Here is a 26,168-nt window from a genome sequence, read left to right on the forward strand (position 1 = left end):
GGCATAGCGATCCTAGGAAAGATTAGAAGCTTCTTGACCGAAGGATTTGACGGAAAACAACCTAATCGAAGGTAATCTAAGTTTAAAGTTTTGAGTTTTTAGAGTTTCTAAGCTTTGAATTGACTTTGTGAATTGTTGAGTTTTCGATTCGTTTGAACCTTGGTTTTGAGGGTTTTGATGCATGGGGAAGCTTGGGAACTTTGTTTTGATGATTGGGGGATGTTTAGGTATGTTTTTGGAGGTTTGGAGAGGTTGAAAACGTGTTTGGGAATGGCCCTGGGTTGGGGGCCGCGGCCCTTGCTCGATGAAGAAGGTGGAGGCCCTGTTTGCGTTGGGCGCCGCGGCCCTTGTGTGGGGCGCCGCGGCCCTTGTCTCTGAAATTTCTGGGGGCCGCGACTCAGGTGCAAGGTTGAGCCCATTTGCATGTTTTGACCCCGGGATCATGGTTTTAGGCCTCGGGATCACTCCTACTACTTGGATTAGTTTGGATTGATGTCTTGGAGGCTAGATAATGGTTTGAAAACCTTTGATTATCATGTTATTGATGGTATCCTATAATGTATTATGAATAGGTAACCGATAAAGGACTAAAAGCTAAACCGTTCTTAAGGGTCGTTCTTTTGTTCATTCTAGCTCGGATCAGAGGTAAGAAAACTGCACCCCATATGTGACATGCATGGCTATGATTGATGCATATTGAATGTTGAATGTGAACATTGATAGCATAATGTATGCTTGGCAATTTTGCCCATTTGCATATGGTTATTATTGAGGCATGCTGGATGATTAAGTGTGATGCATGTGATGCGCGAGAAACATGTGATTAGGGCATGCCATGAATGATGAATATGAGATTGGTCAGAGCTTGAGTCTCTGTGATTGTGCATGATCATAATTATGCTAGCAACTGTTTAGTAAGCATGCTGAATGCCCTATTCTTGGATAATTGGCATAAGATACACATTGATAGCATTGCTTACCTGTGCATGGTACTGACTAATTAGTCAGATTTGACAAAGGTGCTAGTATCAACTGTGAAGCTGTGACTCATTAGTCAGGTTCGGCAGTGGAACTGGACACTAGTCACGTTGCACTGACTCATTAGTCAGAACGGCCTTAGCGTGTATCACGCAAGCCAATAGAGGTTAGATCTAATCGACTATCTGCATTGAATGACTCGAAGAGCATTAATGTCGGACCGACCCCAAGGTCGATGAACATTATAAGCGCTTGAAGGCTAGTGGCTTAACTAGCAGCCACTCTTCCATTTGATCTAGTGACTCGCTTGTCAGTCACTCAGTATGGTTTACCAGAACCTGTTGAAGGCTAGTGGCTACCCAACAACCACTCTTCCATTTGAATTAGTGACTTGCTTGTCAGTCACTCAGTATGGTTTACCAGAACCTGTTGGGGCTGGTGGCTTACCTAACAGCCACTCCTCCATTTGAATTAGTGACCTACTTGTCGGTCACTCAGCATGGTTTATCGGAACCTCAAGTGTTGCGACACTCATTTGATTAGGATTGACTTGATAGTCCTCCAATCAGAAGGCCAGGATTTCTTATCCTGGATACCCCAGCATTGTTTGAGGTCATTTGCATGCTTGAATAAAACTATGTTTGCTAGACATATCAGATATGGTTTGATATCGCGATATGACTGTTTATGAGCATACGAGTTTTCTTGCTGGGCTTCGGCTCACGGGTGCTTTGTGGTACAGGTAAAGACAAAAGGAAGTTGGGCCATCCTTGAGTTTGAGAGCTTAGGTGATGACGTGTACATATGAAACTGCTCGATCAATACTTGGGCGAGGTTTGAAAGTGGAACTAGGGCTGAACCCTGTTTTGCTTTTAGAACGACTTGTTGTAAACATTTTCTTGTAATAGACTCTGAAATTATATTTTTGGGATCCCAACGTATACATTAAACGCTCTAGTGAAGCGTTATATCTTAACCAAAGTTTTTAACCCCTAAACCGCTAATCATGCTTAGTTACACGTTTATGGCCAAACGACTCGATTAGCGAGTCTAGCACTGTTTGCAATGTGCACTGTAGCGGTCCCTGGAGTTGGGGTGTTACAAAAATGATACTTTGCAAAAACACAGGGTACCAAATGATTACCTACCCTTGTGTAAAACATAATAATATTTTGGATATATACCATATATTTGACACAATGTGTAACGCCCTGGATAGCCAAGACCGCTACACTGTGTGTTTATAAAGTGCCAGACTCGCTAATCAAGTCATTAAAGTAAAAGCGTGTTACTGAAATAGTAGAGGAACTAGGGTTAAAAGTGTTTTGGTCTCAAAAGGTACGTTTTCATTACTAAACATTGTTTATGTACATGGGATCCCAAAATTGACAGTTTAAAAGCCATTTACAAAATTTGCAAAGTTTAAATACATTGATTGGCCATACTAAGGCAAAATGAGCAGTTAGGTAATCTCTGTCCTGACACACTCCTCGACCGTGGTGATCGAACGGCTGGCTATGTACATTTCACCTCGGAGCTCTCCACCTCAGGCCTGGTCCAGCTTGCCCTTGCCCTTACCTGCACCACGAAGCACCCGTGAGCCAAGGCCCAGCAAGAAAACACAGTAATAACAGAGCATGAACAATTAGCAATCAAATCAGTTACTCATACAGCATCTCATAAATTCAAGTATATCATCATTCAAGTAAACCACATACTAAGCATTTCAGCTCATAATACATATTACACAGACGATAACCAGGGCTAGCGCTCTCAGGCTGCTCCCTCTGTTATCCTATTGTTTCTGGCTCCCAGTGGCCAATTCGCGCCCCATGCGCTAAAATCATGAACGGTACTCTTAGACCGCTTATACGTGTCCCTTGGCATAATACCAACGATGACACAATACAATTCTCGGGAGCACTTAGTCCCATTACAATTATACATTCGGGTGCAGTTTTCTTACCTTTCAATTCACTGGTTTTTGATGCCACGTAGCCACAAGCACGGTCCTCTACCCCGAGCCTCTCCAAAGTCCTAATCACAACACAAATATAATATTCTTTGTCATTAACCAATCCAAGACTACCTTCCTGGTACCTAACCCACACTCCCGGAACCCCCAAAACCTTAGAACAACACCCCGGAGACATCCCTCGAACCCCCGGAGCAAAGGCCAAAAATTGCCAAATGTGACACCCTGAAGTTTGCCTTGTGCCGCGACACCACATCCTTGTGCCGCGGCACCCACTAGTCAGAGCCTCCAGGCCGCGGCACACAAAACCCGTGCCGCGGCACGCCTTCGCAGCTCAGAATTCTGGGTTTTTCCTTTGCATTTTCCCGAGTTCCAACCTCTCCAAATCACCCCAAACTCCATCCTAGGTCCCAAAACCAACTCTAAACCCTTAACAAACCTCACAACAACCAAAGACATCATGCCCAAGCTCACTCACACCCTCAATCCTAAAATTCACTCTTGAATTCCCCACTTAACAACTCAAACCAGAAAAATTATGAACAGCTTGAACTCAAACACAACCCACACTTCAAACTCCCTATACCTTAACAAAAACAAGCCTAATAAACATACAGAGACCTTACCTTAAGTGATGAGTCCAACCTCCAGCTCTAAACCTCCTTCTCCCTTGATTTCCCAATTCTGAATTCACACAAACCAGCCACCAACTTGCTTCAATTCATATTCATCATCTAAAAATTCAGACTTAAAACTTGGATATAGCATAATCAAAACCTTACCTCTGAGTATTCTTGGTCTAAGCCTGCTTGACAACTTCAATCACTCTTGATTCTCCTTCCAAAAGTTAAATTCAGTCTCTCCCTTCTTCCTCTTAAGTTTGCTCTTCCTCTAGGTTTCTAATTTCAGCATAAACCCATCTCCCCAAATATTATACGTATATGATATTTCCCCTTCAGCTAATAATCATCTATCCCACCAAATGACTACTCTACCCTTCTACTAATACCCCTTCCTAACTAAACCTCAAGGCCATACTTGTCTTTTCACCAGCTTTGCAATTCTACCACTTTCCCATAAAACCTGTTACTCTCTATGGTTACTAACAGTTACGCAGGTTACCAAATCACCAGTTACCTTTATCTAGTTTCCTAGGACCGTCTTGGCACGTGCATCACGTTTGTATCACAGCACCCACACAGTACAATTCACATATCATAATTATCACATAATATAATTTACATAGTCATATAACATGCTTAAAATCATAATCATACATCTTAATCATAATAATCACACATAATTCCCATCATGCTCTCCCGGCACACTAATCAAGGCCCTTAAGCCTTATTAGTGAATTTGGGTCGTTACACAATGCCTGATAGATGTGTTGTATTTTTAATAATATATTTTTTTAACCTAAATCAATTTTGATACATTCGTATTTTGCAAATATGTATTTTCACCAATTATTCTTGAAAAAATATATAATCTAAATTATGCAATATTTCACAACTATTTTATTGATGGGCAAGAGTCATAGCATTCTTATTTTTTTAATTAAAATATTAGCCAAAATTTCAACTCATGTGATTTTCAACAAATCAGATCTCAATTTTTTATTTTATTATTATTATTATTTTATATTTTCGCTTGAGATGCTGACTACCCACAAAAACTGCATTTCTAGTGTTGTTGTTGTATTTTGTTTTTTATTAAATTTATTTGACAATTGGTGAGAATTTAGAGGTGACATTACATTATTTGACAACGACAATAACTATGAAGGGTATTATTGTCATTTCAATTAAGTTGTGAGGGCATTTTCGTCATTCAAATCTACCAATTGTAACGCTTGCGTAAGTTGATCTGGTTAGATAGGAGTGAGGCCCTCGTTAGGCGGGCATTGGGTGTCAATTAATTCTTGATATGAAATTACGAAAATAACCTCGATACTTTCCTTTATTTACATTTAGAGCCATCCGTCATCAGAAATATCGTTTTCTTCATACTCATTTTTCTTGAAATGTACACTTCGTTGGTTAAATTACTCATTTAACCTTGTGAATTGAACAAGATTGCAAGCTGGCAATCTAATAATGGATGGAGGCAAAGCATGGGAGATTGTCCCAACAGAATGTTAGTGTTGTTCCAACTCACTATGAGGTTGCTTTTAAGGATGATAAAGGCAAAACAACCACACCTTGTAAAATGACCAGTATAGACACATTGATTATATAAGTCTAGGGTTTTAATTCCATTTCTAACAAAAGATAATAATTTGTGAATGTACTATGTTTGAATCAAATTTTGCTCATGAATTGCCAAAATTGAGTGTTCACTCTGGATTCCCAACCTATTTTGACTAACTTTTCGATCAAATAGGTCCGAGAAGGCTTTTTGTTGAAATTTTTGTGAGTTGAATAATGTCACTCGAGTGTTGAGCTTTCAAAAGCTTTTGCAATACCATCCAAGGCGTATGGCACTTGGTTTTGTTTTTTAATGAGCAAACTTTGGTGGATTTTCACGCCTATCAAAAGAAGAATTCTCACGTCAAAGTGGTGAGATTTTCTTTCCTTGCCCGAGTGGTGAGCTAGGATTCCCTTTAATCAAATTAATAATTGATAGAAGAGTATATTAGCTTGACTAATCAATTGATAATCTACAACCTCTCATAGTTGCAAAGGCCCTTGCCCTCGATAAGATACATAGATATAAAAATTCAAATTTGTATGAAAAATAATTTATGGGGATATTGATGGCGATTATATCCAAATTTTTTCAAAAGTTACATTTTAATACCTAAATCTTTTTTTGGCGGTGATAATACCTAAATATATAATTTAGTACAATTGTTAGTACTCACTCTTAAGTATCAAATAGTTTGTTGCACATGTCTGTCTATTTTAATTTTTTTGTGCGTGTGAAAAAAAACTATTTGAATTTTAATTTGATTGTCTTAAATTAGTTAGAATTTTTAAAAAATTTATAAAAAATAGGGAATTTACTCATTTGGTATCCTATGTTTTTGCAAAGTATCATTTTTGTACCCTCTATTTTCAATAATGCTCATATGGTACCTTGTATTTTAAAATTATACATATTTGATACCCTAAACTCAGATTTGTTAGATAAAATTTTGTCAATATGATCAAACTGTCATCATTGATATGTAATTAAGTAATTAAATTTAAATTTGGAACTTACATAATTGACAGCAGTTTGATTAAATTGGTAAAATTTTATTAATTAAATTTGAGTTTAGGGTACCAAATATGTACAATTTTAAAATACAGGGTACCATATGAGCATTATTGAAAACAGAGGGTACCAAAATAATACTTTGCAAAAACACAAGATACCAAATAGTTACCTACCCTAAAAAATAATATACAGTCATGTAAACAAATAAAATTACACTAAAATAGAAAAAAATTTCGTATCGGTAGTAACTTTTTCGTTCATATCGTAAAAGCTTCCATTAAATTTAACTAATGTAGCAATATTCCAAAACTAATGTGTTTGATGCAAATGAGTTACTCAAGCTTTTGGCTTAGAAAATGGCTTCATATTTTCATAGATTTTTTTAAAAGGTCAAAATAGTAAATTTACATTGCAGAGAATATAGATACGTAGCCGGGCGATATTGTAAAATAACAGAAATCTGAGGTCATACAAGTAACAAAAACCAGTGTACATTTTTGTTTTTAATTAAATTTTTTTTTTTTATAAATTAATTAATTAATTTTTAACACGTTGGGTTGGGAGGGTTTTTGTGAGTGAGTTCTTCTTCGTTATATTGCCTCACACTTGGGTTCCATCGTTCTCTCATCTACCTTTTCTAGGGCCGATCTCTCTTCTTTCTCTCTCTCCCTTTTGAGCTTTGAATCTCTGAGTTTGAGTTTCAGACAACAATGGGAGACGAGAAGAAGCCCAAATCTGCAGGTGTCTGGCCTTCCATTAAGCCCTTTGTTAATGGAGGTACCTCTGGTATGCTCGCTACTTGTGTCATCCAGCCAGTTGATATGGTCAAGGTATGTACATATACATATCTATACATACACACGAACATATATTATTTACATATATTGCCTTTATCAGGGTTTCTGTAATTTCTTTTTATAAGGGAAAAAAAACTAGTGAAAAAACCCATTTTGATTTACTTTTTGCTTTTTTTTTTGTTAATGTTTTTGGTGGGTTTTTGGATCTGGGATTTGTTAGCGTGATGTTTTTGTTAATGGGTTTCTCGTGTTTTCGGTTGGTTTGCAGGTGAGAATTCAATTAGGTCAGGGAACAGCTCTCAGTGTCACCAAGAACATGCTTAAGCAAGAGGGTATTGGAACCTTCTACAAGGTTTGTAGCTTTGAATTTTGTTAATTATTTAGTATATACTGTTGATCTTACTGCGGATTAAATTTGCAGACTTTGGGAGTATAGATTATTGATGTTTTTCTATGGTGAATTGTTGTTAAAGTAAGGATCTTTGTTTAGATTTGGAATCTGAACCACTAAAATTAATTGAAAATTGATTTCTTTCGCAATTGGGTCTTATTGGAAGAAACATTTTTACAATTGGGTTTTACAATTTATCTTCAGTGTGAGAACAGTATAATGCTAATACTAATCTGGATGTTTAGGTTCAGTTGTTTGTTTATAAGATTCCTGGTCAATTTGGAGGCTATTGCAGGTGTAATTGGACTTGTTGCTTAGAATGTCTAGAAAATTTACAAGCTGAATGATTAGTTTTGGCTCTTTTAGTTGTTTGGTTTTGGATTCAAGTTTAAAATGTTTTCTGTATAATTTGAACTTGTGCATTATTTAAAAAGATATTACTCTTGAGCAGGGGCTTTCTGCTGGTCTTCTGAGACAAGCTACCTACACCACAGCCCGTCTTGGATCTTTCAAGTAAGTGATTTACAGTGTTCAGAGTCCAAGTAAAATAAATGTAGTTCAATTAAATGTCATCTAAATAAGTGATTGTCTTGTGAAATGTTATGTTACACTGTTGACCTATTTGGTGGAATTTCAGGATTTTGACAAGTAAAGCAGTGGAAGCCAACGATGGAAAGCCCCTACCTTTATATCAGAAAGCTTTGTGTGGGCTAACTGCTGGTGCTATTGGAGCAACTATTGGTAATCCGGCAGATTTGGCACTCATTCGTATGCAGGCCGATGCCACTTTGCCTGCTGCTCAACGGCGACATTACAAAAATGTGTTCCATGCCCTCGTTCGAATTGTTGCAGATGAAGGGGTTTTCGCACTCTGGAAGGGTGCTGGCCCCACTGTTGTGAGAGCTATGGGTTTGAACATGGGAATGCTTGCCTCATACGATCAAAGTGTGGAGTTTTGCAAGGATAACTTGGGTCTTGGTGAAACAGCTACAGTGTTAGGTATAGTTCTCTGAAAACAAAACAGATACTCTTTGATGTCTGTCTATGTGGTTTTTTTGCTAGTTGATGACTCAAATTCTTTAATTTTTTAATTTTTGTTTTGTTTTAAATTCTGTGTTAAAAATTTAATCCTCTTAGTACAGTGGGGTCTACTTTCTAAATTTTTAAAAGGTTATGTATGGAATTTTGGGGAATGTATCGGAAATCTTTTATTTTATGTCTACCATTGAATTAGCTTATGTGTTCAAAATATTTCGCTGCTTCGTCCTTTTTCAATCTTTTTTTATTTTATTTATTTATTTGCTTTGGTTGATGCAGTAGATTCTTCTAAAAGAAAAGTCAGATATATTCCATTCCATTATGTCCACTCCTTTCTACAGTTACCTTTAATAAAGCTCTATTTTTGAGGTTATGAACTTAGTAACATTATGGGATAAAGGATTCCATTCAACAAATGTGGCAATGAATGTTACCTATCATCCTAGACATCACTGTCTGTTGAACTTTTCCTTTTACTTTTGTGCTTAAATTATACTTTATGCTTGTTTTGTGTTAATACCGTCTTAAATACTGTTTGGAAAGATTCCATCTTTTTTCCCTCTGAATCAACAACACCTGTTTTGTTTTTGTCTACAGCTGCAAGTACTGTCTCAGGATTCTTCGCTTCAGTTTGTAGTTTGCCCTTTGATTATATCAAAACCCAGATCCAGAAAATGCAGCCTGATGCTCAAGGAAAGTATCCATACACTGGCTCTTTCGATTGTGCTTTGAAAACCCTCAAGGCTGGAGGACCTCTTAAATTTTACACCGGTTTTCCAGTGTACTTTGTAAGAATTGCCCCTCATGTCATGGTATGCTCTCTCTCTCTCTCTTATATTTGTCATCTTAGACTGGCTGATGCGTGGTCAGTGTTTCTTTTGAATTAAAGCTTATCGGCTCATCTGAGTTCCCCAATGAGCCACTGTCGCTTTCTTAATGTTTGTAGCATCTGTCTGATATTTTGTAATGTTTTCTGATGCACAGATGGTATGGATTTTCCTCAACCAAATTCAGAAGACACAAAAATCTATTGGCTTGTAGAGAAAATGTGAAAGGGATGGAGATTTTTGTCAGAGTCGAGTCGAACCGTCGAATAATAATTACTTCGGCTGTGTCGTAGTTCTTGTTTGAGTCAAGTAGCAAGTTCATAAAAATTTGATTCACAGCATTCATTTCTCAAGTTTTTGTGGTTAAGGCCACTCTATACCTATGGAATTTCCTTATTACTATTGACAAGAATAGACCCTTTTTAACATAAAATGGTTTGTTGCATTTCGGGCTCGTCTCATCTTCATCCTCTTAAAAAAGCTCTTTGTTGTTGGCCTTATCTTAGGAAATGTGAACTCTTTAGCTTTGCCATTATTTTAGGCCACTTGTGTAACATTTAATTATGTGCAAGGAGACAATAAATTTTCATGGTCTCGGATTGTTTCCAGTGTCATTCAAGTCCTTTTCTTCTCATTTTGGTTTTAGTTCCTTGGAGTTTAAATGTAGGTCTATCACAAGGCTTGATTGGCTGATATATTGACATGTTGATCATGAACCCCTTGGTTTACTCAATGTAACTTGTCAACATTTGATTGGTTGATAAACCATTGATGATAGCCACTTATAATGATATTGTTGGTATCAAGATTGAACTGAGAACAATTTACTTGCAAGACTCAGTTGACATTCATTAAAAGTTTAATGAATTACGAGTTCAATGCATTTATTACTAGATAATCCCTTGTTCACAAATTTTTGCCATTTAAACTAGATTTATATATATAATTTCATTATCAGATAATCTGATTCACAAACCTTTGTAATTTCTTAAAATACATGTACTTTATTCCTCTACCAAGGCAGACAATTTCAAAGCTGCACAGTAGAACACCACATTTTTCTCTTCCTATTCACTCTTACAAGTCTCCAAGCCTTTTTAACAAACTTTTATGGTTGATAATCTTAATATCAGTGTAGTAGTATTTACAGTATCCCATATGGTGTTTTCTTGTATGAAAAACTATGACCAAATGTACATACTAACGAAAAGCATGGTCGTAGTCATGATAGTGAAAGACTTTGTGGATAAAGTGAGACAGCCATTTTGAAGCTGCAAAGCAAAGAAGTGCTATTGAAACCATAGCAGTCTTTGCAACCATGGATGTTATGCTTTGTCTGGTTGCTGCAACCACTCCAAGTAGAGCTATGGAGACCACTTGCAGCACAACTTCTAAGATGTTGAGACCCTTGTATGCTCCATTGCAACTGCTGCAGTTCACCACATGGGTCCAGTATCTGAAAAAAGGAAAGAAAAGAAAAGGTGTTTCAACTCAAACTTCAAAGAATTAGACTTGTTTAACTAGTTTAATAGAGTACGTGTTCAAGCGGTTAGGTGAGTGGTGTGTGAGCAAGGTCGTTGCTAAATATATATAAGAAAGAAAATGCAAATCTAGCCAAATTGAAATGGAATATTAAGACAAACAAAATAAAGTTGAAAGTTCTTAAAGGTAGAGGGATGAGAATGCACACTTGTTTCTTTTTCCATTTCATACCATATGATGCCAATAGTAAATAGAATTTTACATCCTGCCATAAAATTTCCAATACAAAGTAGATTGGTGGAGACACAAGTCTTTTCTATAATTATCAATATATTCCCCACCTTGGAAAGTTGGAAAAAATGCAATGGAACTATATGCATGCACAAAATGTGGTCAAATTTTGTTTGTATAAACAAAGTATAAAGTGAAATAAAACAAAACAAGACGAACTACGATCATTCTTCTCTTAATGCATTTACTTTCGCTCTCTTATATACTAATTAGTGTCTTTTGGAAAATTTTTGTTTTTGTTTTGCATGAGTTACTTGCATTTAACAGAATTTCAATTGAAGAAGTTGAAAAGGATGGCTTTGTATTACCAAAAAAAAAAAAAAAGACTTTTGCCACTTTGCAAGACAAGGGGAATAATGTTGCCTTTAGTTACAAGTATTTTTCAGTGCTGCATAATTTTTCAAACTCAGTGTCCTAAAAATATCAAAGAATTATTCTAAAAAGAAAAAGTTAGTAAAGAAGAATTCCGATGAAGTTTCTATTTAGTACAGCAAAGGCAGATTAGATAAGTTTCTTTGCTATTCTTTCTCTCCCATATGTTATCATACAATTCTCAAGTTGACAGGGTTAGTGTAATTTACCAAAAGAACTCCATAACCTTAGCATTTCCATACATCAGATATGATCTTGGGAATTGAATCTGATTTCTAGAGATAAGAATTCAATCAAACTTTGTAGAATTGAATAAGATTACCTGTCCATAAGCTGTTCTCTTGGAGGAGTTGGTGGAAGAGCTCCACTGAATTTGCCTTTCCAATCAACTTGGCCACCGGCATACTTGTTAAGCCACTTTCTGAAAGCAATCACAGAAACATCTGACTTTGTTGGCACAAAACATGCTTTCTGCCACTGGGCAGGGCCAACGTCCATTATCTTACGCTCCTACATGAAGAAATCGAGAATCCAACCCAATTAGTTAGAAACTCAGATGGCTAATAAAAAAATGGAAGTAAAGGAAATAGTGAGAACTAATACCATTGACCATCTAATAAAAATAAAGGCCTGGTTTTCCATGTATAACATGTTCTCGTTATCGATAGAGCTTGGAAATTTAAGTTGTAAGATACAAAAAGAAAGTGATGGGAGAAAAGAGAAGAGAACAGAAAACTTTTAGCTTTTCTTCAGTGGATATTACAGAGGAAAAAGATGATTATAATTCTAAGTATTGCCATTTCTCATTGACCAACCTTTTTTTTATCAGTCTTGCCAATTGGACAATTGGGTTTCCTCATTCTATTTCTTCATGAATTTATAGTGATATAAAGTAGTAGTCTCATAACTACATGTGTTTAAGTATTGGAATAGAGGATTAAATAATCGTTAGAAGGAAAATGGTCCCTAAACATAAACATTTAGAAGTTACCTCAACATGTAGCAGATATAAATCTGAATCAAGAATTAAGTTTTGGCCAACATGAAACATCCATCGTGGAACAATTTTGTCGATCCAAATCGCAAAGTTTCTTGGGAAGGTCCATATCAATCTGCTCTTACCTGGACTGACTGGAGCGCAAATAAAAACCAACACCATTCTCTTCTGTACTGTTAATTCCTTAAAAAGCCAAAGACAAACAATAAAATTACTAAACAAAAGGAAACTAAACCAATCATCAAGGTCTTGTCATGATTGATCAGTATAATAGCAATTCAGATTAAAATAATAAATCTATTACCTTTTCGGTTCCAGTTGAGGAAGCTGCCCCATTATCTTGATTTGTTGATCCAAGAGGCAAAGAAGAATAAAAAACACATGGTGCAAAAAATTTGTTAATTCCAGGCTCCCGCCTTCCAGTAAAACCGTTAGGGTGAAACTTCTCCACTGCCATTTCCAAGGGTACGCCGCCTTCTCTATCAGCCTTATCTGTTGTGAAGTAAAGGTGGCATAGTTCATATCAATTCATAATACAACGGGGACGACAATAAGAAAAGGAAAAATGAAAGTGTTTAACATTGAGGAAGGGAGATAGTGGAAATAAAATCTGTTATGGCTTATTTCATACGTTCTAATTACCTTCAAAAACTTTACTCATTACAGTTCTTTTAAATAGATTGGTAAACGTATTCTAGAAAAAAAGTGAACATGAATACAACCAAAAACTCATACTCTTCTTCTGTTGTGGAGTCCGCATTAGTCCATAATGCGCATAAGGAACATGTGCAGGGTCCATAAGATTTTCGATCAAGACCTCATATCTGAAAATATACAGTGGAAAATGAAAAAGTGATATAAAGTTCAGATAATATAGTTTTGTCATGTGTTATACACTATAATGAACATTAGTGGCTATATTTTACTTCCCTTAGAACGTTTTGATATAGACTAATTCTATATGGTTCAATCAGACTCCTAGAGATAAGATTTAGAGAATGTGAAAGAAAGTTTACAGTAATTGGTTTGAGAGTGTATTTTCGCTCACCCGTATGGAATATCTCTGTTCCCCATCAATTTAGTAAATGATGGGTCGTCTATTTCTGCAATGTAGGGTGGTTTTTGCTTCAGAATGATATCTTTGTATTGAGAGTCAGTGTTAGGCCAAAACCACACAATGCCGTTCTGCACAGTGCTTGGATAAACAGAAACACATGCTTTCTTGGAAGTGTGAACCTGCATATATGATATCTTCCAGAGATTAATAATCCTTATTTGTATTTTTATGCATAGCACGGATACAATTCAATAGCCTGTCTATATAGTAGTTCTCATCAAAGAAACAAAAATTGGTCACTTAGATAGCACATTCCATTGCTTATTTGGTGTGCTTTTCCTTTGACGTCTTGAGTTTCAAATGAGCCAAGAAGAAGATACTTATAACACACAGAAGTACAGAGAATCTATAGCAAGTATCCTTATATAACATAAGATCCCATTTAAGATGAATTGAAGGAGAAAGCAGAAATGGACACAAAAAGTACTCGGAAATTAGTTAGTACCGGTGGCCCATCTGGGGGTGCTTGAGGGATGAACTTGCAGTCACCAGAGCCATTAAAGCACCAACCATGATACACACACTGCAACCTACCCCACTGATCAATCCTCCCTTCAGATAATGGGGCCAATCTATGAGGACAACTATCATCAAACACTTTCCAAGCACTCTCATTCCTGTCCCACCACACCACCACATCAAGACCCATTACTTTCTTCGCATGTGGCCTCCTCTTGTCCAGGTCACAAACCGGCATAATCGGATACCAATGAGCATACCAATCAAATTTACCATCTGGGTTCTGAGTTTCAAGCCCAGGCTGAAAAGGGTCAGCGAGTTCTGTCGAAACAGAAGATGAAATGGCAGTAAAAAGCTTAGATTTTGAAACAGCATTCCTTTGATCAAACGAGAAAAACGAACTGGGCATTGGGTTAAAGCTCGAGCAAAAGAGTTTTCCGAATTGGGTTTTGTCAAGCCTGGATGGAAAGCCAAGAGAATGAACAGGAGAAACTCTTAGAGCTTCCATGGCTGGTCCAACTGCCCAAAGTTTTGTCAGTGTGTCAAACTCGTGGCAATAAGAGAATGAATATGAATGGTTGAACTAGAAATCTTGAAGGTTAGAGGTAGGTGGGGACAGTGTCAGAGAAAAACACATGAGGCTGTGAATGGTTTAGCATTTGCATGGATATTGTGGAGCCATGTTAGCTTTTTTATTTTATTATCAAAAAAAGAAAGAAAGAAAAAAATAGAAAGAGAGCCTATGCTTACTTACAGGACTAAATTTATTTTATTTTAATTAGTAATTGGTAAAAATAGCATATTGTAACAATGATATTATTTTAGTAATTTATTTATATGTAAAATAATTATAAAAAATAATCAAAGTCATTGGCTATATTTAACATGGTTAGAGTAAAATAGGTAAATAGTGTTATTAGCAATTAATTAGAAGCTAAAGATATTTTCACTATAATTACTTAAACTTTTAAATTTATTATATTCGGAAGATTTCTAAATAGTTACTACTATAGTTGAGTACTAATAATTATGATGATACAACAACATAGTGACTTGATATAGCAAGTCACCTACAAGTAAATATTTTTTTCAAAATTAGTTATTTTTTTGCCATAATTAATGTTGTTTCCAACCAACGAGAGACACTAACTATATTTAGAAATTTACATGCATTTGAAAAATGAAAAGTTTACAATATTATATTTTCATAATAAATGTAACCCTTCTAAAAATTTGAAAAAATCAAAATTTATTTTTAGAAATATTAATTAACAACTATAAATATAGATCATTGATCTTAATCCAATGATTAATATTAAAGTAACCATCCATGAGTAGTAACTATTAAGAGTGCACCCTATTATAGTTATGCTCTTTTTTAATTATTGTATATGTATGGAAGAAAGTTAAACTTAAAATTTTAATTAGCCTCCCTTAACTAATTTTTTTCCTCCATCTTTGCATGTAGCATTCTAAAATCCATGTAGGAAAGGCATTTGGTGAGTTTGTCATTTTGTTATTTTCCTTGTTTTATGATTATGGTTGAGTTTCGAGAGCAGTCCCAATGGGTGAGATATACTACCTCAAACGGATGATGTATTTTAAATATATTTTTATATACAATTATCGTACAACTTAACATTATTATATTAATTTTTCACTCCTCTTTCCTTCCACTATCTCCTCCCTTATTTTTACTTAGAATAAATAATAAACAGCTACCAAACAATATCCAAAATGCTTGTTCTTCACCTCCTTGGATTATGCAGTCGATGACTACTTATTTTTTAATTTTCCACTAACCTTGCACTATAACCATGGTGTTTCTTTATTAATAATAGAGATATTTGCGGCAATAATGCTTATGTAGTTCAGTTTATTGCACTTAAATCCTTATGTAAAATTTTTGACGGCAATAATGCCTACCGTTACGATTTTAGAGCAGCCGTTGGTCCCTGGGCCGTTAAGGGTATATTTGATACACGTGTCACGACCCGATTGGGTTAAATTATTAAAATTTAAAAACAAAACTCTATTTATTATTCAGGTTTCTAATTTGAAAAAAAAAAAACTAACCTTCATTAATTAATTTAACAAGAAAAACCGATTGTCTAAAACAGAGACCCAAAATCTAAAACAAAAAAAACTCAAAACTCCATACCCAGAAAAATCATATTTCCCCCCACGATTGAAGAGACGACGACAACCGGAACCGGAGGAGACGACGACGACACTATTGCAATACAATGCCGACCATTCGACAACCGGGGGAACAACCACCTGACTACGGTGAGTTCTTTTCTGTTGATTGGGTTTCATTTCTCAAAGTCTTCATGCAGTTATTTTTGGGGGAGAATGATAATGATGCTCTATATAGAGCAGTTTGGGCGGGGAAGGGTGTCGATTTTAAAATTTTTTGGGGGTGAGAATATTGTTGAGTTATGGTAGGTGGTATTATTAAATTTGAGTAAAAATGTTGTTGGGAAGCATGTGCATACAATTGACAGAGTGGGGTCCATTGAAATATATACTTTGTTTATTGAAATGAATCTTTGTTGTTGTGGTCCATGGTTCAATTGTGTGGTACACTATGTTGCTCTTCAAGTGTGTGAATTATATTGTGTTTCGGTTTGTGTGTGTGTGAAGTGTTGACATTGCATTTTTTATTTCTATTGACAGGTGGTCATACTAACATCTTCACTATTGCAATACACCATGGGGGAAGCTGGTTTACTCCATTCGGCAATAGAAGATATGAGGGAGGTAAAGTTGATTATGTTGATTGGGTGGATACTGATTACTTCACTAGGATGGAATTGGATGGAATGGCCTTGGACTTAGGACATAAGCTTCTAGTGGGTTTTATGTACAAACCAATAGGAAAGGTGCTTAATATGGGCTTCATGGTGGTAGGGGATAAGGAGATCCTAAGAATTGTAGAGGATATTGAGAGGAATCAGGCTACAAAGATTGACATATTTCTTGTTTTTCCTGAAACAGTTCTACCTTTAGATTGGAAGGAAGATTCAGAAGCTGTTAAACATGTCCCTGCTAACATTTTACCTCCTCTGAAAAGATGTATTATAGAGGAATTACCAGATGATTGTGATGTCCCTACAGATGTTGTTGGTATCCCTGTTGATGCAACCATTGATGGGGAACAAGAAGAGTTTGATGCTGATCAATATTCTGAGGAATTTCATGATGTTGCCTTTGATGAACCTGATAAAGAGGAATATGAAGAAGAGTTTGACTACATGGATGATGAAAGTGATATGGAAGACCAAATACCAGAGGTGGTTGTGCTTTCAGATTCAGAGGATGATATTTGTGATGTGAGGGAGGATACAGTTGAGGAGAACCAATACCCGGTTCAAAGTGACAGAAATAGGAAAGGAAAGCAAGCTGATGTGAGGGAAAATACATCTGAGGATAGCCAAGACAAAGTTCAAGCTGATGTGAGGGAAAATACAGCTGAGAAGAGCCAAGACAAAGTTCAGCGTGACAGAAAAGGGAAAGGAAAGCAAAGTGATGAAGATTTCATATTGGAGGAGGAAGAGTTTGAGCAAGATGTTGAAGCTGAGATAGAGATGGGTACACAGTCTGACCCTAGGAAGTGGTGGCGATCAGTTTCAGATTTTTGTACTCAAAATCTTGATGATGGAGACTCAGATGGTATATGTTCTGAGGAGGAGTTACACGAATTGAAGTCAGATGATGAGTTTGATGCTGGTAAAAATTCCAAAGAATTCAACCCGAAAACCAAAATGCAAAACTTCGAATTTGTTCTTGGCATGGAATTTTCCACTGTTACAATTTTAAGGAATGCAATAAGGGAGTACTTTATTGAAGGTGATCGAGAATATGTATTTATTGCCAATGATTCAAATAGAGTTAGAGTTAAGTGCAAGGGTGCAAACTGTGAGTGGATGTTGTTTGCTTCAATAGTTAACAAGATAGATGGCAAAACAATGAGGGTCAAAACACTTGTTGACAAGCATAGTTGTGGCATTGTTTTGGACAATAAAAAGCTGACTTCAACTTGGCTTGCAAAGTACTTTTTGGAGCAATTTAGGCTAAATCCGAGTATGGAATACAATGTATTTAGGGAGATAACTGCAAAGACCAAGTACTCACGTGTGGCTAGCTGGACATTTTACAGGGCCAAGACAAAAGCAAGGAAGATGTTGGATGGGTCTGTCAAGGAACAATACGCCATTCTTGATGACTACTGTAAAAGGTTGTTGGCTACCAATCCTGGCTCTACTGTGAAGTTGAAAACTGATTTGGTTAATGGGAGAAGGCAATTTCAGCGTATTTATATTTGTCTTAAGGCATGTAGAGATGGCTGGTTGGGGGGTTGTAGACCTCTAATTGGTCTTGATGGCTGTTTTTTAAAAGGATATTGTAAGGGCATTTTATTGGCTGCAGTAGGCATTGACGGTAATAACTCCATGTGTTCCCATTGCCTACTGTGTTGCTGAAAAGGAAAACACTGAGGTTTGGACTTGGTTCTTGGAGCTATTGAAGGCTGATATTGGGAGTTTGAGTCCCACCAAGGTGACAATGATGAGTGATCGTCAAAAAGGATTAGAAAATGCAGTGGGAGCCATCTTCAGTGGGTGTGAGGTGAGGTTTTGTGTTAGACATCTTCATGCTAACTTTAAAAAGGAATATCCTGGACTTTTACTTAAGCAACTTTTGTGAGCAGTAGCTAATACTACAACACAAGCTGAGTTTGCTCGAGCAATGCAATAAGTCAAGAATGTCTCGGATGGTGCTTACTATTGGCTGGCAGGGAAGAACCCCACAGAATGGACTAAGTCACATATTTTAGAGTACCCAAAATGTGACATTTTGGTGAATAATTTGTGTGAGAGTTTCAATGTAGCCATACTTGATGCTCGCGACAAGCCAATTATAAATTTACTAGAGAAAATTAGATTTTGGTTGATGTCTCGGTTTTATAACAAAAAAGCTGAGTTGGAGAAGATGACTCAACCTGTGGGGAAGAGAATTTTGAAGATAATTGAGAAGCAAAAAGAGGTTGCAAAGCATTGTCTGGTTACTAGGTCTGACAAGTTTCAGTTTCAGGTTCAATGCAGCAATGGTAGTGCCTTGGTTGTCGATTTGGAATTCAGAACTTGTACATGTAGGAGGTTTCAACTATATGGGCTTCCTTGTGGCCATGCAATAGCTACTATCTGGTTCATGGGAGGTAATGTCTTTGATTATGTCCACGGATTCTATAAAAAAGAATCATTGCAAAAAGCATATGAACAGAGTGTGCATCCTATGCCTAGTCCAGATATGTGGCCTCAGACAGGACTCAACCCAATTGATCCACCACCTGAGACGAAGCTGCCTGGAAGACCTAAGAAAGCTAGGAGAAGGGAGACAGATGAACCTTCACCTGCTTTAAAGAAAGCTCGAAGAACTGGACAAGTTAAAACATGCAGCAATTGTCTGAAAACAGGCCACAGGAGAGAAACATGCAAATCTGCTAAGGTGGTTGAGGTATAAACTTTATGCTTTCTTCTCAGTCCAGATAATTTTTATCATTGATTAGTTGCTTTATCATTGTTTTGTGAATTTGGAGCTAAATATTTGTTTGTTCAACCTATTTTAGAACAGTGTGGTCAAAAAGCGAGGCCGTCCACCACTGCAGAACCTAACTGAATCCACACTTTTAAGGAAGGAAAGAAGACTGAAACAACATGCTAAAGGAGGAACTAGTGGTGCAACCAATGCTCAACCCGATACTGTCTGACTGGAAGGAGTTTCATCTTTTGATTTTAGGGTTTTTAGCACTATTGCCCCCTGAGTTAATCATCATTTGTCAATTTAGTCCCCGAGTTTTTATTTTGGGCAATTACATCCCTAAGTTTTTTAAATAGTGTCAATTCACCCCAATTCACTTAACATCTGTTAAACTTTAACAGAGATACACCAATTGACTACCATGTGACTCTCACATGATTAATACTATGGGTAAATTTGTCTTTACATTAGCTCACTATATTAGTGATGTCCTAAAACAGAGCACATAAAATTGATTTGAGTATAGTAAAGTACGAGTGAGAACATAAATTTTAAAATATTGTGCAAATGTCAATTTTGATTTATCCCTAATATATGAGATCAATTTGCACTTCAAAAATATACGATAGTGCAGATTTGTATACCTACAAGTATACCCAAAATTTACCCAATATACCCAAAATATATCCAAACCACGCCAAATGTTCTAAGTTAATAGTTTCTTTATCAAAAGCAAAAAACTAATAACAAAGTATTTCACCAGCAGCTCACTATATGACATTCTCTTTGTTTTTTTCCTTTTCATTGCCTTCCCCCTTTTCTTTGCTTGTTCCAGTATGTTTGTCAAGAACCTTGATTCCAATATCTCTTCTCATCTACATTAATTTAAAATTTTAGTTACTAAAATAAATATGAACAAGGGATAAAAATATTTCAAATTATGTTACCTGTAATTTTTCTTTTTTCTTTGTTGTCAGCTTCTTCTTTGCCTTATCTTTTTTATTTTCCTTCTTCTTCTTTATAGTTGTAATTGATTTGCTTTCAATTGGTGGTTGTTGTTCTCTCTTGGGGCATCCCTTCTTGTTATGGTTTTGTTTACCACAAATGCTACATGTTTTAACCTCTTGTACCCTCCTCATCTTTACAGTTCTACCTCCTGGAACTTCAACTTCACCTGGCTCCATTATTCTTAGCTTCTTTGGTCTTCCAGGCAGTGTTCTAAATGGAGGAGCTCGTGGGGGGTCAAGAATTGTTTTTCTCCAAGCCTCAGGGCCATTTAATGGATTTACAACATAACCATATATTTTTAAATAAGTGGTCTTGTTGTAACACTCGTGGACTAACAACTCAGGGTTAATGTCTCTATCCTCCATGCAACTTATACCATGAGAACATGGTATTCCAGTGAGTTGCCATCTTCTACAGCTGCATGTCTTAGTATTTAAATCAACGCAATATCTATCACCAAAATAACATCTCACCTCAAATTTTCCATCACCGCAATACTCAGGTATACATTGCAAGGCATGAGACTTGTTATTCTCTAGTATCTTGAAAATTCTTGGTGCAATGTCATGATTCCATTTGGAAATACTTTCCTTCTTCATAACTAATCTCACCATTATATACCTTCTAATAGTTTCTAGTAGAGTAAGAATTGGCTTATCTCTAGCCTCCAGTATTGCTGAATTGAAAGACTCACACATGTTGTTAAGTAACATGTCACAAATTGGATTAGGTTGAAAATGTGATCTGGTCCATGTTTTTGGATCTTTAGCATCCAACCACTTATATGCATCAACATTTAGACCCTTCAACTTCTCCATTTCAGCCTCAAACCTGTGATAAAAAAAAAAACTCAAAGAAAACTAAAAAACAAAAGTAAATGAAAAAGACAATGAAGTTTAAGATGAAGAGATTTTACCTATGAATAGTTGTAGCTCTTGCTGCCCTCCACACAACTTGCTTAAGAACCAACCCTTTAAACTCTTTTTTGAAATTATTATATAGATGTCTCACACAAAATCTATGAGCAGACCCCTCAAAACATATTTTAATCGCTTCAATTAGTCCTTTTTGTTTATCAGACATCCAAAATATCCTTGAATTGTCTTGAATGTTCAAGTCATCCTTTAAAAAACCTAAAAACCAATTCCAAGAGTCCTTGTTTTCAGATTCTACAACTGCATATGCAACTGGGAAGAAAGAGTTATTTCCATCAATACCAACAGCAGCTAGTAATTGACCTTGATGGTGCCCTTTAATGTGGCAACCATCAAGACCGACTAATGGTTTACACCCAGCCAAGAATCCTAGCTTGCAAGCAGCAAGACACACATACAGTCTTTCAAACTCAGGATACCCTTTCTCAGAGTTACATTGCATAAAAACAGTAGTTCCAGGATTGCTAGTTTTCAATTCTTCACAATAGTCCCACAATAAAGAATATTGCTCCTTCAGTGATCCATATATCTTCTTCAAAGCCAATTTCCTAGCTCTATAATATTTGGAAAGTGAAACATCTCCAGCAGTTGTATCTCTAACTTCTTGTGCAAAACTAGCCCTAGACCAATATGGGTCAGTCTTCCATTTCTTCTCAAATTTTTCAGCTAGCCACTTTGCAGTAACATTCTTATTCTTGAATACCCTACCGCATGTGTGTGTATTATTCAATGTCTTTACCTTGAAAGTTCCTTCCTTATCAATCATGGATGCAAAAATCATCCAACTACAACCTTCCTTACAACGTGCTCTAATTCTGTCTCTGTCATTTTTTATGAACTTAATCCCTCTATTTGATTTTATACCATATTCTTTTATTGCTTGTCTAAAAGTAACAGCAGATGGGAACAACATACCAATCTTGAACATTGGATCCTCCATGTCACACTTAGGATTAAACTCATAATGTCCTTGTCGGTTTTCTTCATTTTCTGAGTCACATTCTGAAATAAAGTCTTCAGAATCAACATCACTAGAGTCTGTGTAAGCTTGTGTTAGTTGTGCTAAATTGATTGCTTCACCAACATTTGGACTTTTTCCCTTGTCAACAACTATCTCATCATCACTAGGCTCATAATCTGAATCTATTAATTCATCTTCATCTTCACCTTCATCAACTTCTTTCTTGCCCTCTTCCTCAACTAGAATCTCAAGAAAATTCTCAACATTGGTAGTGAACTTTTCTACTCTAACTGAATCATTTTTCTTAGTTTGTTCTTCTCCATTTTCAAACTCATCTTGAATGCCATAATCTTCCTCACTTACACACACATAATCAGGTCTCATTCCAACTCTCCACAATGCTTGACTGTAATCAATTTCAACCCAATTTGGAATTGACACTACCACATATAGGTTAGTCGCCCTATTAGTGTCTAATATGCTTGACATGGCCAAAACATCCTTATCATTGACTATAGGAACAAACTCCCCCAAATCATTCAAAGTAACAGACTTATAATAATATTCTAACTTAACACCCTTTGAATAACCTAAGTTGGCTAAGAAACCATTCAACTCTAACAAACTTATGCAATTATTTGATACCCAATCATAATAATCAACTTGACCACCCTCATAAATCAACTTACTATCCTCTCCAAGAAAAATAACTCCCCCATGATTAATCTTCAACGTAAATGCTTCAGTTTCATTTGAATCTACAATAAACCAAAACTAAATAAATATTGATTGCAACAAACAAACAAAAAAAGTATGTCTATTGTCTACCCAGGATATCTAAACAAGACAAAATGTACATATATTTGAAAGACCAAAATCACATATACCTAGAATATACAAATAAGACCAAATAAATATGTTTATATATATATATAAAAGTGAAGAGCAAAATCACGTATACCCATGTATTCAAATAATACCAAATCATATATATTTATATGAAGACCAAAATCATAAAATTTTCCATTAATCAGAATACAAAGTAGTTGAAGTGAGAAAAGAAAATATGAAGCATCTTACCATATATTGCATTTCCCCCTCTTCTGTCGCGAAGCTTTGCCATCTATTTTCAATCATAAACTTCAAATGAGTATTTTTCGAATCGATTTTTTTTTTTTTTTTTCTCAAACTTGTTTAAACTCTAATAAGAGAAATGAAGACTTGTAACCCTAATCAAATAAGCAGTCTTTTTTGCTTTCCCTCGACTTCTTTTTTCTTAGCATCTACTGACATATTGACTTTTCCACTCTAATATAGTGAGCTAATGTAAAGACGAATTTTCCCATAGTATTAATCATGTGAGAGTCACATAGTAGTCAATTGGTGTATCTCTGTTAAAGTTTAACAGATGTTAAGTAAATTGGGGTGAATTGACATTGTTTAAAAAACTTAGGGATGTAATTGCCCAAAATAAAAACTCAGGGACTAAATTGACAAATGATGATTAACTTAGGGGGCAATAGTGCTAAAAACCCTTTGATTTTATTTTGAACTAGTGGTCGAATCTTGTATTTTTGTGTCTGTTATGTTGACCATTTTAGAGTCATGTATTTTGGTGTCTGTTTTTTGAGTCATGACAGGGTCATGCTGGCCATGATATTGGTCATGTACAGATCAGATACATTTGGCTTTTTAGGCCTATATTTTTGTACCTATCTCTTATGGTAATAAATGTAACTAGTCGTTGATCATATTTATTTCACAAAATACATAAACTAGAACACTGAATTCAAAATAGACCAAGATAGATTACATTGATTTGGGGTTTCATTTTACAACAAAATTCATTACAAATCAATGCCTAGGGTGCAATAGCTTTGTCATTGTCAATACTGCACATGAAAATTACCCAAAAATAAACTAACAATACCAACAACTTCTACTTTGATTTTGTAGCCCAAATAACCACAATCAATAGAATTACAGCAAAATACATAGTATTCAAAAAGTAGTAACACTGCATTCGACCTCCATCATATACTCTACCCCTGCTTTCAGCACAACTTTCACAGCTTTCTCTTCCAACATTTTGAAGGTTGTGAGATTGTGTCTCAAATCCATTTGAAGAACCACTGCATTGCCGATGACTTCCAATGTCAGTTTTCGTACTTAGGGATGTGATTTCAGTTTCAAGGTCACCAATTTTTCTTAGTAGTCCAAGGATGACCACCTTTGCTCGATGGCACATTGGAGGGTCTATCCATTCAAAGAAATTACACCCACCATGAATCTGAGTTGACCAAAACATACAAAATTTCTAGTGAACACCCATAACCATTTATTCAATGAATCAGATTACAAAAACAAATGGAGATCTTACCCGATACTTGTTGCATGTTCTGAATCTTCGCCCAGGATTTTTGTTTGTCCAAGCCGTTCTTTCTACCACTGGCCTTGGTGGTCGACAATGACAATTTTTTCCGTTCTCCATTAACCCGATGCAAAAGATGCCCTAACCCCCAATTCGAAGGAATTACAAGTTTTCTTCTACTGGGTTCACGTGCTATACTGTCGGGGGTGGATCGTCTGGGTGTGGTCGGGGGGAAAGCTTCATCTTCATCGTTTTTCTGGGTATGGATATATTAGGGATATTTGCGGCATAAGTACCCAATGTTTGGGTTTTGTACGTGGCATATGTGACAGTCAGAATCCCGTGATTCGTAAAGGGAAAGACCGGGTAAGCTGTGCAATCCCACACCACATGGGGAAGGTCAAGTGTAATGATTCTAAGACTGTGTAGGTATGAGACTACACAGTTGAAGATGACTTAAATTGATTGATGGGTACTACCTATATCAGGAAGGTGCATCTTCTTTTTGGTAGCCCATCACTTGAGAACTCCATGGTTAAGCGTGCTTGGCCTGGAGTAATCTAGGGATGGGTGACCTCCTGAGAAGTTTTCCCAGAAAGTGTGCGAGTGAGGACAAAGCACGCTGGAAAGACTTGTCTTGGTTTGTAGGGCCAGTCGTTATTCTAGAAAGCAGCCATAGTGACGTGGGGCGTCACAACATAAGTACCCAATGTTTAAAATTAATTATGATTTAGACCAATAAAAACGTGACACGTGTCTGCCTAACGGAGGAGACTGACGAAATTACAGTTTTACTAATTTTGGGTACTTTTGCCACTAAAAATAAACATTGGGTCTATGCCGCGTACAAAACCCAAACATTGGGTACTTATGCCACAATTATCCCTTTTTGTAATTTAGAATGTAATTATATAATTGATTTTAAAACGTTTTATTCATAAATTGTATCGATAAAGAAATTTGAATAATAATCCAAATTAAAGGCTAAGAATTGTAATAATCTACAAGTGCAAAGTTTTTGTTTATTTTAATTTCATATACAAAAATAAAAGTTTTTCTTCCATTCTTTTGTTTAGTATTGGACTTAGCTAAATGAGTTTTATTCCTTATTTTTTTTCAAATTAATTTGTAACTTTCTCAATTTACTTTTCTTGGTCAAAATAATACTTTTTCTATATTAATGAATAAATTTAAATTATAATATAATTGTGTGATATCATATATTAATAGATATTGTAAATATTAAAAGATATAAGGATATTGTTGATAATTATAGAAAATATTTGAAATGAATTAAAAATATAATATTTAAATGATATAGAGAAAAAAAAAATAGAGAAAAAAAAAATAGAGAAGATGTGTGATATAATATAAAAATTATAGGTAAAATAGAAAAATGTGTATTTTGATGAGGTGTTTTAAAG

At 35.9% G+C, this 26,168-nt stretch overlaps 3 protein-coding genes across 3 annotated transcripts; 1 reads left to right on the plus strand and 2 right to left on the minus strand.

Moving 5' to 3' along the window:
• Positions 1-6,713: 6,713 nt before the first annotated feature.
• LOC133781535 (mitochondrial dicarboxylate/tricarboxylate transporter DTC) lies at positions 6,714-9,814 on the plus strand. The gene is made up of 6 exons (XM_062220570.1): positions 6,714-6,987; positions 7,223-7,306; positions 7,797-7,858; positions 7,983-8,344; positions 8,981-9,195; positions 9,368-9,814. Exons 1-6 carry the CDS (start codon positions 6,868-6,870, stop codon positions 9,422-9,424), a joined length of 900 nt encoding a protein of 299 aa, XP_062076554.1. The 5' UTR covers positions 6,714-6,867; the 3' UTR covers positions 9,425-9,814.
• Positions 9,815-10,304: 490 nt separating this feature from the next.
• LOC133781534 (protochlorophyllide-dependent translocon component 52, chloroplastic-like) lies at positions 10,305-14,494 on the minus strand. The gene is made up of 7 exons (XM_062220569.1): positions 13,915-14,494; positions 13,401-13,588; positions 13,088-13,176; positions 12,657-12,844; positions 12,347-12,535; positions 11,678-11,865; positions 10,305-10,666 (listed from the first exon to the last, which is right to left on the minus strand). The coding sequence occupies exons 1-7, from the start codon at positions 14,434-14,436 to the stop codon at positions 10,411-10,413; spliced, it is 1,620 nt and encodes a 539-aa protein (XP_062076553.1). The 5' UTR covers positions 14,437-14,494; the 3' UTR covers positions 10,305-10,410.
• Positions 14,495-24,162: 9,668 nt separating this feature from the next.
• LOC133781537 (uncharacterized) lies at positions 24,163-25,812 on the minus strand. Its single transcript, XM_062220571.1, has 2 exons — positions 24,754-25,812; positions 24,163-24,663 (listed from the first exon to the last, which is right to left on the minus strand). The coding sequence occupies exons 1-2, from the start codon at positions 24,862-24,864 to the stop codon at positions 24,313-24,315; spliced, it is 462 nt and encodes a 153-aa protein (XP_062076555.1). The 5' UTR covers positions 24,865-25,812; the 3' UTR covers positions 24,163-24,312.
• Positions 25,813-26,168: the final 356 nt, after the last annotated feature.

Source organism: Humulus lupulus, chromosome 6, assembly GCF_963169125.1.
Source record: "Humulus lupulus chromosome 6, drHumLupu1.1, whole genome shotgun sequence".
In the NCBI taxonomy this organism is placed as follows: domain Eukaryota; kingdom Viridiplantae; phylum Streptophyta; class Magnoliopsida; order Rosales; family Cannabaceae; genus Humulus; species Humulus lupulus.